Raw genomic sequence first — 13268 nt, 5'->3', positions numbered from 1 at the left:
ATCACAGTGAGGAGGAATAAGGTCACCTTGTCACTAATGGATGGGCTTAGAACTCCAAGCTCCTCACTTGGTCTTCACTGACAATATCAGAATGCCTTGTTACCTCCTGGTAGAGATGAAAATCTTAATCTCATCCTGGCCTTTTCTGAAACCACCTAGTGAGGTGGTTGGGGCATCTCATTACAGCCTAATAAGGGTAGAAGTCTAGGATCACCATCTCAGGCTTTACTGATGGGGATGGGGGTAGGGCCATAATTTTTTATCTGGTGTTGGGCTGCACTTGAGCAGTTCCTTCTAAAAGTTTTATGTCTTGCTAGACTGCCCCTTTCCTCGTCCTTTGGCTAGAGAGAGCAGTTCTGGGGGTTTCTTTCGTCTGCATTTGTTGCCAGCTTCTGCACCGAGCTGTGGATATACGAAATAAAAAGAAAACCCAGGGAACTCACTGGTCTGTCTTTCTTTGGATCTTGAAGTTCCTATCCAGTCCTCCTCCTTTTTTGGCTTTCAAAGTCTTCTTATGTTTGTTTTATATATGTTTTACATGTAGTGTTCTGCTTTTCTAGAACTCTACTTAGTGAGAGAGATGGGGAAAAATACATCTACTTCATCTTCCTGGAAGCAGAAAGTATGTTTCAGATACCTGGTAACAGAAGTTACCTCTGAACAGTAGTTGAATTGGATGTGTGTGGCTATTATTGTGATTGTGTGGTTTTTTGTTTGTTTGTTTTGGGCACTAAATGCCTGTAGGCATATTTTATTGGCAGAGATAAAGAATTCAAAACAAAAAGCTAGAATCAACTCCTGTGGATATTTATAAATCTCAGACTGAGACATTTTCTTGACAACTCAGGGACCTAATTAACAACACTAGTTTTTATGTGTCAAACTTTACTATGATTTCTTTTATGTTACTATTCAAACAATGCTCCTCTTTTTTTGACTCTTTGATCTAGTTACAGAGTGGCTGACAATTTATGGAAATAGTTTTCAGGTTTTAGGTAGTATTATAGGTCTTGTTAAAATCTAATGGTCATATGTTCCTTTTGAGGGACTATAGGTATTTCTATGGGGATTTAATAGTCAAAAATTTACTTTGTAGTAGAATAGAAGCACATCATCTATAGCACAGTAACTTGCTATAAAATATGAGAAAAATCAAGGCCTCTATTCGATATAAGTTGTGTAATATTTTTAAATTGCCTAAACAGAAGTATTCTACAGTAAAATGTTATTGTAGATGTTTAAAAGAAAGTTTTCTTTGACTGTATAATATGCGGATTTTTCAAGGTCTAAAGTAATCTTGGGATTGGATTTCTTTCATTGTAGGGTGATGAATTAGAAGACAATGAAAAGAATTTCTACGAATCTGATGATGATCAGAAGGAAAAGACTGACAAAAGGAAAAAGCCATATACTATGGATCCAGATCATAGACTTTTAATTAGAAATACAAAGCCTTTGCTTCAGAGCAGGAATGCTGCGGTATGTTAAAATCCTTATAAGAAATAATTCACTGGTTTTTAAAAAACAGCAATTAAAAATATCTCAATTTAGTAAGTGAGTCTGTGTGTACTAATGGAGCATTTGTTTGTTTACACACCAAATGACATGTAATGGATAGTTGGAAATACACTGTGAAATGTAAGCTATAGATTTAGAGACCTAACGTCTGGAAAGTAATACCTAAATATATTTCAGCCTTCCATGTTTCCAGGTGTACAGAGTTAGGTTTTGATGAGAATACCTGGTTTGGCCTGTTGGACTTCATTTACTTTTTAATGGTTTTGTTAATTGGCTTTTCTTAAGTTATTTCTAACTTATTTCTCAATTAGTTGGATTATATTAGCTCTTATATAAGGACTATGTATATTTATCAGTTATTCCATTGTGATTGAGGGTACTTGATCTGGTATTAGTCCATACTGTTTGTATCTGTCTGATAGAATTTTTAAGAGACTAACAAAGGTAATGCCTCACATATTATAAATGTAAATTGGCAGTAATAGTAATTAAAAATCATCTTTATTTGGGTCATAAAGTTTTTTTTGTTCGACACCTTTTTGTTTATATAACCATTTATATTTTAGAAGAATACATGTGCACTATACAAAATTAGAAAATACAGACCAGCAAAACTAAAAAGAAAATTAAAACATCATATTGTCAACACTCAGAAATCACTTATGTCTTAGTGTATTTTCTTCCAGATCTTTCTAATCTGCATAAGTGTACATATATTCATGGTTATACATACATATATATATATTTTTAACCAAGATAAAAATCATACTGTACATAGTATTTTCTAACCTTTTTTTCTCTAGTCAGTCCTCTCCGCTTTTTATTTTAATAAAATTTCATTTCATTTAATACCAATTGATCTTAAATTATTCTTTTTGGATGATTTATCCAAACCATTATCTTATGCATTGCGTCTTTTAAAGCCTCTCAAGTCTTGCAGAATGTCCTTCTAGGTTTGTCTGATTGCTGCTGCTTCTTTTTATTTTGTTTTTTTGTTTGCTATACCTACTGGAATGGGATGGTTGCATCTTTTATAGTGCCATTTAATTCTTTTATATTCTGTGTTTCCTGTTAACTGGCAGTTACATCCAAAGGCTTGGCAGATTTAAGTTAAACATGTTCTTAAAGATTTTAATTGAGAAAATATTCTTAATGAATTGTTCTGTTCAGTTAGTAAAAACTTCAAATATGTGGAATTTGCATTATTTTTTCTGATTCTTGAGAATTTAGAGCTTACAGCTTTGTATATCCAAGTTATCAACAACAATTTTTGTCTAATACCTAATAGTTTAGTTTCCAAATCATTATTCAGTAATCATGCCCAGTCATAACAAAAATATTATTTCATGGATGTTGTAAAATATGCTTATATTTTAATGTACTCAGCTTAGCCAGATGCTAGTTAGATAGCTATAATTTGCCATCTTAAACTCTACTTTATGAGTGATTCACTGTTCATTTAACTAGGTCTTAGAAATTGATTTTATAGTTCAAATACTTATGGATCAAAAATGTTCTCAAATAGTGAAACAAATAGTGGCAGTTTGTACTTTTGGTCCCAGTTTGTTTGGGTTCCCTGCTTACTTGATGCTGTAATAGAGGTGCTTTACTTTTTGTGTCAGTGTATTTTGGCACCTTGTTTTGGGATGCTGCTAAATATGAGTAAAGGCTAACTTTTGAAGAATTGTGGATAGATTTTTTTTCAACCTCATACTTAAGTTTATGGAGAGACTTTGAGAATTTCTTTCAGGAAACATAATACGTCATTGCTATGTAGTTTGTATTGGAGATAGATAATGAAAGCGGAATGTTAGGAGGCTATTCTAACAGTCTGAATAAGGTGACAGCGGCATGAATGGTTAAGAGTAGAAAAGTGTTTATAGGATGCATTTATTATGAACAGGCGTGATGTAACTGTAGAAGGCCTATAAGGTTGTATATTTTAGGTCTTTTTGGATTTTGAGGTTTTGGGAACTTTTTTTCATGGCGTTTACAAATTAGCCTATACATTTCAAATTCTGGGTATCAAAGAGACTTTCAACTGTTGGATTTCTAAATACTGAGGAAAAAGAGGCTCATTTAGTCCTTTTGGATTTTGGAGTACCCTAATATATTAGAACAGATGGCATGCCAAGTGGCAGCTAGAATTTTAAAGACATTGACATATATAGGAAGTACAGTTTGCTTTCTTACCAGTAGGATTGGACTTTTATTTGTAAGGGAAAAGGATTTACTATCTGTAAGATAGATTAAAATTAAGATTCAGCTTTCTTTTCTATCATTTACTAATACTTATTAGCCAGGTATATGCGTTAATATTTTTTTAAATGACTGATCTTGGATTAGGTCAATCATTAATTGAGATTCTTTTATTTTATAAGATTTAAAATTCAGGAGAGTTTATTTTGTAACTAACTTATATTTGCAGTTCACAAATGAAGAAATGAGATATTTTTGCATTTTTTAAATTCCCAACTAAGGTCCTAAAGCTATAAATCAAACTTGTAAGAAAGTACAAGAAATGGCAAACAGTAAATTTAGGACCCTGTATACTGTAATTTTTAAAACAGTTCTTTAGTTTCAGAAGAAACCTTTTTTTTTTAACCTCAAACATTCTCCTGTGCTGTATACTATTTAGGCATATATATTAATAGAACTTTTGCTATATATTTGTTCAAACTTTATAGACCAGGCAGAATTAAATTAATATTAGTGTGTCCTTTGAGCCAAAGGCAGCGTTGGTAACATCTGTAGCTATGTCTCTGCAGTTGTCACTCTGAATCTGAGTGGAGAGGCACTTAGGGGAAACAGTACTCTTCTGTTTTGAGACAAAGAAATTCGAATCACCCTTTGTTTGTTTTGTTTCATTGAGACAGAGTCTCACTCTATTGCCCAGGCTGGAGTGCAGTGGCATGATCTTGGCTTACTGCAACCTCTACCTCCTGGGTTCAACGATTCTCGTGTCTCAGCCTCCCAAGTAGCTGAGATTACAGGCGTGCACCACCACACTTAACCTAATTTTTGTATTTTTAGTAGCGATAGGGTTTTACCATGTTGGCCAGGATGGTCTCACACCTGACCACAAGTGATCCACCTGCCTCAGCCTCCCAAAGGGGTGGGAGTACAGGTGTGAGCCACTGTGCCCAGTCTTTGAATCACCCTTATAATGGCTTTGAACCAGAAGCCATTTTTAAGGTTCTGTGTTTTTAAAAACAAGATTATTTAAGTGCTACTGCTATAGATGTATTTGTTTTAATGAAGTTTCTTTAATTGTAACTTAAATGTGCTGAGTTTTCTTTATTTCAGCCTACTAGTTAATGTTATCCTGGCTTCATTTAGAAAGTCATGCTTACAATTCTTAAAAAGCCCCAGTCTCAGAGCAGCAGCTGAGGAGCATGGAATTTCGAGTGTCTTGAGCTTTGCCACGTACTAGCTGTTACACCTTGAGCAGTTCATTCAGTGCCTCTTTTTTTTTTCTGAGGATGTATTCGTTTCATAGCACTGCCATACATATTGCCACAAACTGAGTGGATTAAAACAACAGAAATTTATTTTGTCACATTTCAGGAAGCCAGAAGTCTGAAATCACAGTGTAATCAGTATTGGTTTCTTCTGTACGCTCTGAGGGAGAAACCATCTCTTTCCTAGCTTCTGGTGATTGCCAGCAATCCGTGGCATTGCTTGGCTTATGGATGTATCACGCTAATTATCTCCATCTTCATGTGGCCTTCACTGTGTCTCTTTTTGTCCTTTTTTTTTCTCCTATAAGGACACTTTCACTCGATTTAGGGCTCATAACCAGCATGATCTCATTTCAATTCTTATATTAATAATTTCTGCAGAGATCCCACTTCCAAATAAGATCAGATTCTGAGGATAGAATTGGGCACTGGGGGTGGGGGACACTTCTTCATCTCACTACAAAGAGTATCATTCCATTTTACATCACAGGAATTTGTAGGACTTAGAGGAAATAATGTGTAGGAATGGATTTTGAAGTTGTAGAGTGCTATAGTGTTCATAGTTCCTGTTATTTTTATGCTTTATCTTGTAGGTGGTTATGGCAGTTGCTCAGCTCTATTGGCACATATCACCAAAATCTGAAGCTGGCATAATTTCTAAATCACTAGTGCGTTTACTTCGTAGCAATAGGTAGGTCATGATTTTATATATATATTTTTTTCTTTTGTATTCCTTAAAAAGTAATGTTTGAACAAACGTAATCTTTCAGGCATTTAATATATAACTATTTTAATCAATTGATCGTAAGATTTCATACTTAAGGGGATTATTATAAAAGTCTTTATACATTTATCTCAAACTTAATGATAAGTACCGAGATTTTTTTAACCTCAAGCCCAAAGATATTGAAAATATTTTGTGGCATAATACTAGGGTGTCACTAGTAGTCTAGTATTAGTGTTTGAAATTTTTAGGAATGGCAATAATGATGTTTGGGAGTTTTGGTAAATCTGGAATCACTGAAAAACTATACTGAAGTACTGTCAGATTGACTTACTCAATGTATTAATACATGGTTTTATATAGAGCAATGTCTATGCTGAGTAATGTAGTTTATGCCAGAATTGTGCTTCCTATAAAGCTGGAATATTTAATTACTCTGCTTTGCTCCACTCTGAAAAGAGAGCTGTGTTTTTAACAGCTACTCATTTTAAAGATTGCATACTCTTAGTTTCAGATAGACAGACAGAAAGAGCATGCCACCTTCTTTAATTTTACCTCTTTATAATTTAGTGGTTTAGGTTAACAATTCAAAACAATTTATTGAGTTTCCATGACATATAACATGAGAATCATGATTTCGGGTTTAATTCAGACATTTGTTTTCTGTTTAAGAATACCTTCATTTCAGCTATATGACATACCTTAGCTATTTTTCAGTAATTAGTTGTTTTAATTTGAAACAATGTTTTTCATTGAGTGCTTGTTTCCACTAATTGGGATGGAAGGAAAAAACCATGTATTTATTTTTGCCCTTAGCTGGAACTTAGTCCACAAATTTAGCTCTTGACTGGCTTAGTAACAAATGAGATGCCATTTCCTTTGTGTTCCTATTCTCCCTATCTTTATATCCAGCTATCATTTTTCTCTTTTGCTAGTTCAATATTTTTTTTTCCTATGGCTAGTTCAAAGGATATCAGAAAGACCTGGAATTGGTCTTTCACGTGAAGCCTTATACCAGATTCAGTTCATTTATTAGATATTTGGGTCTAAAAATAACATGACTACTTTTTAAATCTGGCCTTTGCCCTGGGAAGAATGAGTTATTTAATGAATTTATGATAACAGTGTGGTCATATTTACCCCCATTAACCCTAAGAATACCTTCCTTGGTTCAAAGCAGCTACAATGTTAACTTCATATTTTAGGAGTACTTTATTATAAAATTTGTTTTAACTATTCTTCATGATGAATCACATCTAATTTATTGGTATTTTATAGGAAAAGTGCATTAAAAAGGCACACGTCTAAGATTTACTAACAACTTTTCATTATTACATTTAAGAGTCTCATTCACTTGAAATTGTTGCTAATTCTTTTTCATTATTGTAGTGCTTACTCAAAGATGTTTCATTGGAACATATACCCAGTAAAAATTCTCTTTTGATTTCTAGGGAGGTGCAGTATATTGTCCTACAAAATATAGCAACTATGTCAATTCAAAGAAAGGTATGTATGTTCCGAACATGTAATTTAAGAGACACATGAACACATTAGTACCATAATGTATTTTTGTATTTATTTTTGTAATCTAGGGGATGTTCGAACCTTATCTGAAGAGTTTCTATGTTAGGTCAACTGATCCAACTATGATCAAGACACTGAAGGTATGTATGCTTTCATTTTTCAGAGGCTTTTAACACATTTGTTTTGAAGAGATATTTCTATAGCTTTTAGCATCTGCGGGATGCAGTCCTGCTTTTTAAAACACATTGATACAGTTAATGGTTTTTCTTTATACTTTTCAATCTATATTATTATATACTAATTAGTGTACTACATTCTGATAATGTAAAGTTAAACCATGCTACCTACAACTTGAATAACTCACAGATTAATAAAGGAGACAGGCATTTAAATAAATAACTTCAGAGATTTGTTCCAAGATGGCCGAATAGGAACAGCTCTGGTCTGCAGCTCCCACCATGATTGACGCAGAAGATGGGTGATTTCTGCATTTCCAACTGAGATAACTGGTTCATCTCACTGGGACTGGTTGGACAGTGGGTGCAGCCCCAGAGGGTGAGCTAAAGCAGAGTGGGGCATCGCCTCACCCAGGAAGCACAAGGGGTCAGATGATTTCCCTTACCTAGCCAAGGGAAGCTGGGACAGACTGTACCTGGAAAAACGGGACACTCTCACCCAAATACTGCGCTTTTCCCAAGGTCTTAGCAACTGGCAGACAAGGAGATTCTCTCCCATGCCTGGCTCAGCAGGTCCTACGCCCACAGAGCCTTGCTCGCTGCTAGCACAGCAGCCTGAGATTGAACTGTGAGGCAGCAGCCTGGCTTGGGGAGGGGCGTCCGCCATTGCTGAGGCCTGAGTAGGTAAACAAAGGGGCTGGGATGCTTGAACTGGATGGAGCCCACCACAGCTCAGCAAGGCCTACTGCCTCTGTAGACTCCACTCTGTGGGCAGGGCATAGCTGAACAAAAGGCAGCAGACAACTTCTGCAGACCTAAATGTACCTGTCTGACAGCTCTGAAGAGAGCAGTGGTTCTTCCAGCTCGGTGTTTGAGCTCTGAGAACAGACAGACTGCCTCCTCAAGTGAGTCCCTGACCCCCGTGTAGCCTAACTGGGAGACACCTCCCAGTAGGGGCCAACAGACACCTCATATAGGCAGGTGCCCCTCTGGGACGAAGCTTCCAGAGGAAGGACCAGGCAGCAATATTTGCTGTTCTGCAGTATTTGCTGTGCTGCAGCCTCCGCTGGTGATACCCAGGCAGACAGGGTCTGGAGTGGACCTCCAGCAAACTCCAACAGACCTGCAGCTGAGGGACCTGACTGTTAGAAGGAAAACTAACAAACAGAAAGGAATAGGATCAACATCAACTAAAAGGACATCCACACCAAGACCCCGTCTGTAGGTCACCAACATCAAAGACCAAAGGTAGATAAAACCACAAAGATGGGGAGAAACCAGAGCAGAAAAGCTGAAAATTCTAAAGACCAGAGCGCCTCTTCTCCTCCAAAGGATTCCAGCTCCTCACCAGCAACGGAACAACGCTGGATGGAGAATGACTTTGATGAGTTGACAGAAGTAGGCTTCAGAAGGTCGGTAATAACAAACTTCTCCAAGCTAAAAGATCATGTTCAAACCCATCTCAAGGAAGATAAAAACCTTGAAAAAAGGTTAGACGAATGGCTAACTAGAATAAACAGTGTAGAGATGACCTTAAATGACCGGTTGGAGCTGAAAACCATGGCATGAGAACTTTGTGACGCATGCACAAGCTTCAATAGCTGATTCGATCAAGTGGAAGAAAGGGTATCCGTGATTGAAGATCAAATTAATGAAATAAAATGAGAAGACGAGGTTATAGAAAAAAGACTTAAAAGAAATGAACAAAGGCTCCAAGAAATATGAGACTGTGGGAAAAGACCAAATCTGTGTTTGATTGGTGTACCTGAAAGTGACGGGGAGAACGGAACCAAGTTGGAAAACACTCTTCAGGATATTATCTAGGAGAACTTCCCCAACCTACCCCAACCTAGCAAGGGAGGCCAACATTCAAATTCAAGAAATACAGAGAACACCCCAAAGATACTCCTCGAGAAGAGCAACACCAAGACACATAATTGTCAGATTTACCAAGGTTGAAATGAAGGAAAAAATGTTAAGGGCAGCCAGAGAGAAAGGTCTGGTTACCTACAAAGGGAAGGCCATCAGACTAACAGCGGCTCTCTCAGCAGAAAAACCCCACAAGCCAGAAGAGAGTGGAGGCCAATATTTAGCATTCTTAAAGAAAACAATTTTCAGCCCAGCATTTCATATCCAGCCAAACTAAGCTTCATAAGTGAAGGAGAAATAAAATACTTTACAGACAAGCAAATGCTGAGAGATTTTGTCACCACCAGGCCTGCCTTACAACAGCTCCTGAGGGAAGCACTAAACATGGAAAGCAACAACTGGTACCAGCCACTGCAAAAACATCCCAAATTGTAAAAACCATCGATGCTATGAAGAAACTGCAGCAACTAATGGGCAAAATAACCAGTGAACATCATAATGACAGAATGAAATTCACACATAACAATATTAACCTTAAATGTAAATGGGCTAAATGCCCCAATTAAAAGACACAGACTGGCAAATTGGATAAAGAGTCAGGACCCATCAGTGTGCTGTATTCCTGAGACCCATCTCACGTGCAGAGACACACAGAGGCTCAAAATAAAGGGATGGAGGAAGATGTACCAAGCAAATGGAAAGCCAAAAACAGCAGGAGTTGCAATCCTAGTCTCTGAAAAAATAGACTTCAAACCAACAAAGATCAGAAGGCCATTACATAATGGTAAAGGGATCAATTCAACAAGAAGAGCTAACTATCCTAAATATATATGCACCCAATCCAGGAGTACCCAGACTCATAAAGCAAGTCCTTAGTGACCTACAAAGAGACTAGACTCCCACACAATAATAATGGGAGACTTTAACACCCCACGGTCAATATTAGACAAATCAACGAGACAGAAGGTTAACAGGGATATCCAGGACTTGAACTCAGCTCTGCACCAAGCAGACCTAATAGACATCTACAGAACTCTCCATCCCAAATCAACAGAATATACATTCTTCTCAGGACCACTTTGCACTTATTCTAAAATTGACCATATAATTGGAAGTAAAGCACTCCTCAGCAAATGTAAAAGAAAAGAAATCACAACAAACTCTCTCACAGCACAGTGCAATCAAATTAGAACTCAGGATTAAGAAACTCACTCAAAACCGCACAACTGCATGGAAACTGAACAACCTGTTCCTGAATGACTACTGGGTAAATAACGAAATGAAGGCAGAAATAAAGATGTTCTTTGAAACCAATGAGAACAAAGACACAACATACCAGAATCTCTGGGACACATTTAAAGCAGTGTGTAGAGGGAAATTTATAGCACTAAATGCTCACAAGAGAAAGCAGGAAAGATCTAAAATTGACACCCTAACATCACAATTAAAAGAACTAGAAAAGCAAGAGCAAACACATTCAAAAGCTAGCAGAAGGCAAGAAATAACTAAGATCAGAACAGATTGGAAAGAGATAGAGACACGAAAAACCCTTCAAAAAATGAATGAATCCAGGAGCTGGTTTTTGGAAAAGATCAATAAAATTGATAGACCGCTAGCAAGACTAATGGAGAAAAGAGAGAAGAATCAAATAGATGCATTAAAAAATGATAAAGGGGATATCACCACCAATCCCACAGAAATATAAATTACCATCAGAGAATACTATAAACACCTCTGTGCAAATAAACTAGAAAATCTAGAAGAAATGGATAAATTCCTGGACACATACACACGCCCAAGACTAAACGAGGAAGTTGAATCTCTGAAGAGACCAATAATAGGCTCTGAAATTGAAATAATAATAGCCTACAAACCAAAAAAAGTCCAGGACCAGACGGATTCACTGCCAAATTCTACCAGAGGTACAAAGAGGAGCTGGTACCATTCCTTCTGAAACTATTCCAATCAATAGAAAAAGAGGGAATCCTCTCTAACTCATTTTATGAGGCCAGCACCATCCTGATACTAAAGCCTGGCAGAGACACAACGAAAAAAGAGAATTTTAGACCAATATCCTTGATGAACATTGATGTGAAAGTCCTCAATAAAATAATGGCAAATCGAATTCAGCAGCACATCAAACAGCTTATCCACCACGATCAAATTGGATTCTTCCCTGGGACGCAAGGCTGGTTCAACATACACAAATAAATAAATAAATAAATAAACCAGTGACAAAAACTGCATGATTATCTCAATAGATGCAGAAAAGGCCTTCGACAAAATTCAACAGCCCTTCATGCTAAAAACACTCAATAAACTAGGTATTGATGGAATGTATCTCAAAATAATAAGAGCTATTTATGACTAACCCACCACCAATATCATACTGAATGGGCAAAAACTGGAAGGATTCCCTTTGAAAACTGGCACAAGACAGGGATGCCCTCTTTCACCACTCCTATTCAACATAGTGTTAGAAGTTCTGGCCAGGGCAATCAGGCAAGAGAAAGAAATAAAGTATTCAATTAGTAAAAGAGCAAGTCAAATTGTCCCTGTTTGCAGATGACATGATTGTATATTTAGAAAACCCCATTGTCTCAGCCCAAAATCTCCTTAAGTTGATAAGCAACTTCAGCAAAGTGTTTCAGGATAAAAAATCGATGTGCAAAAATCACAAGCATTCCTGTAGACCAAGAACAGACAAACAGAAAGCCAAACTAATGAGGGAACTCCCACTCACAATTGCTATAAAGTGAATAAAAAACCTAGGAATCCAACTTACAAGGGATGTGAAGGACGTCTTCAAGGAGAACTACAAACCACTGCTCAACGAAATAAGAGAGGACACAAACAAATGGAAGAACATTTCATGCTCATGGATAGGAAGAATTAGTATAGTGATAATGGCCATACTGCCCAAGATAATTTATAGATTCAATGCCATCCCCATCAAGCTACCAATGACTTCCTTCACAGAATTGGAAAAAACTACTTTAAAGTTCATATGGAACCAAAAAAGAGCTGACATTGCCAAGACAATCCTAAGCAAAAAGAACAAAGCTGGAGGCATCACGCTATCTGACTTCAAACTATACTACAAGGCTACAGTAACCAAAACAGCATGGTACTAGGACCAAAACAGATATATAGACCAATGGAACAGAACAGAAGCCTCAGAAATAACACCACATATCTACAACCATCTGATCTTTGATAAACCTGACAAAAACAAGCAATAGGGAAAGGATTCCCTATTTAATAAATGGTGCTGGGAAAACTGGCTAGCGATATATAAAAAGCTGAAACTGGATCCCTTCCTTACACTTTATACAAAAATTTAATTCAAGATGGATTAAAGACCTAAATGTTAAAGCTAAAACCATAAAAACCCTAGAAGAAAATCTAGGCAATACCATCGAGGACATAGGCATGGGCAAGGACTTCATGACTAAAGCACCAAAAGCAATGGTATCAAAAGCCAAAATAGACAAATGGGATCTAATTAAACTAAAGAGCTTCTGCATAGCAAAAGAAACTTTCTTCAGAGTGAACAGGCCACCTACAGAATGGGAGAAAAATTTTGCAATTTACCCATCTGACAAAGGGCTAATATCCACAAAAAAACAAGAAAAAACAACCCCATCAGAAAGTGGGCAAAGGATATAACAGACACTTCTCAAAAGAAGACATCTATGCAGTCAACAGACACATGAAAAAATGCTCATCCTCATTGGTCATCAGACAAATGCAAATCAAAACCACAATGAAATACCATCTCACACCAGTTAGTATGGCGATCATTAAAAAGTCAGGAAATAACAGATGCTGGAGAGGATGTGGAGAAATAGGTATGCTCTTACACTGTTGGTGGGAGTGTAAACTAGTTCAACCATTGTGGAAGACAGTGTGGCGATTCCTCAAGGATCTAGAACTAGAAATATCATTTGACCCAGTGATCCCATTACTGAGTATATACCCAAAGGATTATAAATC

At 36.8% G+C, this 13268-nt stretch overlaps 1 protein-coding gene across 2 annotated transcripts in view; it reads left to right on the top strand.

Annotated features, from left to right (window-relative positions):
• The window catches only part of AP3B1 (adaptor related protein complex 3 subunit beta 1), a 289899-nt gene that overhangs the window by 114924 nt on the left and 161707 nt on the right, over positions 1-13268 (top strand). For both annotated transcript variants that reach the window (XM_054487813.2, XM_054487814.2), the window contains exons 8-11: positions 1324-1479; positions 5573-5670; positions 7155-7209; positions 7296-7367. In XM_054487813.2, coding sequence (XP_054343788.1) covers positions 1324-1479; positions 5573-5670; positions 7155-7209; positions 7296-7367 — 381 coding nt within the window. The remainder of the gene's footprint in view (positions 1-1323; positions 1480-5572; positions 5671-7154; positions 7210-7295; positions 7368-13268) is intronic.

This window comes from Pongo pygmaeus, chromosome 4 (assembly GCF_028885625.2).
Source record: "Pongo pygmaeus isolate AG05252 chromosome 4, NHGRI_mPonPyg2-v2.0_pri, whole genome shotgun sequence".
Classification (NCBI taxonomy): Eukaryota; Metazoa; Chordata; class Mammalia; order Primates; family Hominidae; genus Pongo; species Pongo pygmaeus.
Note: the sequence above shows the minus strand (reverse complement) of the source record. Positions and strands in the feature narration are given on the sequence as shown.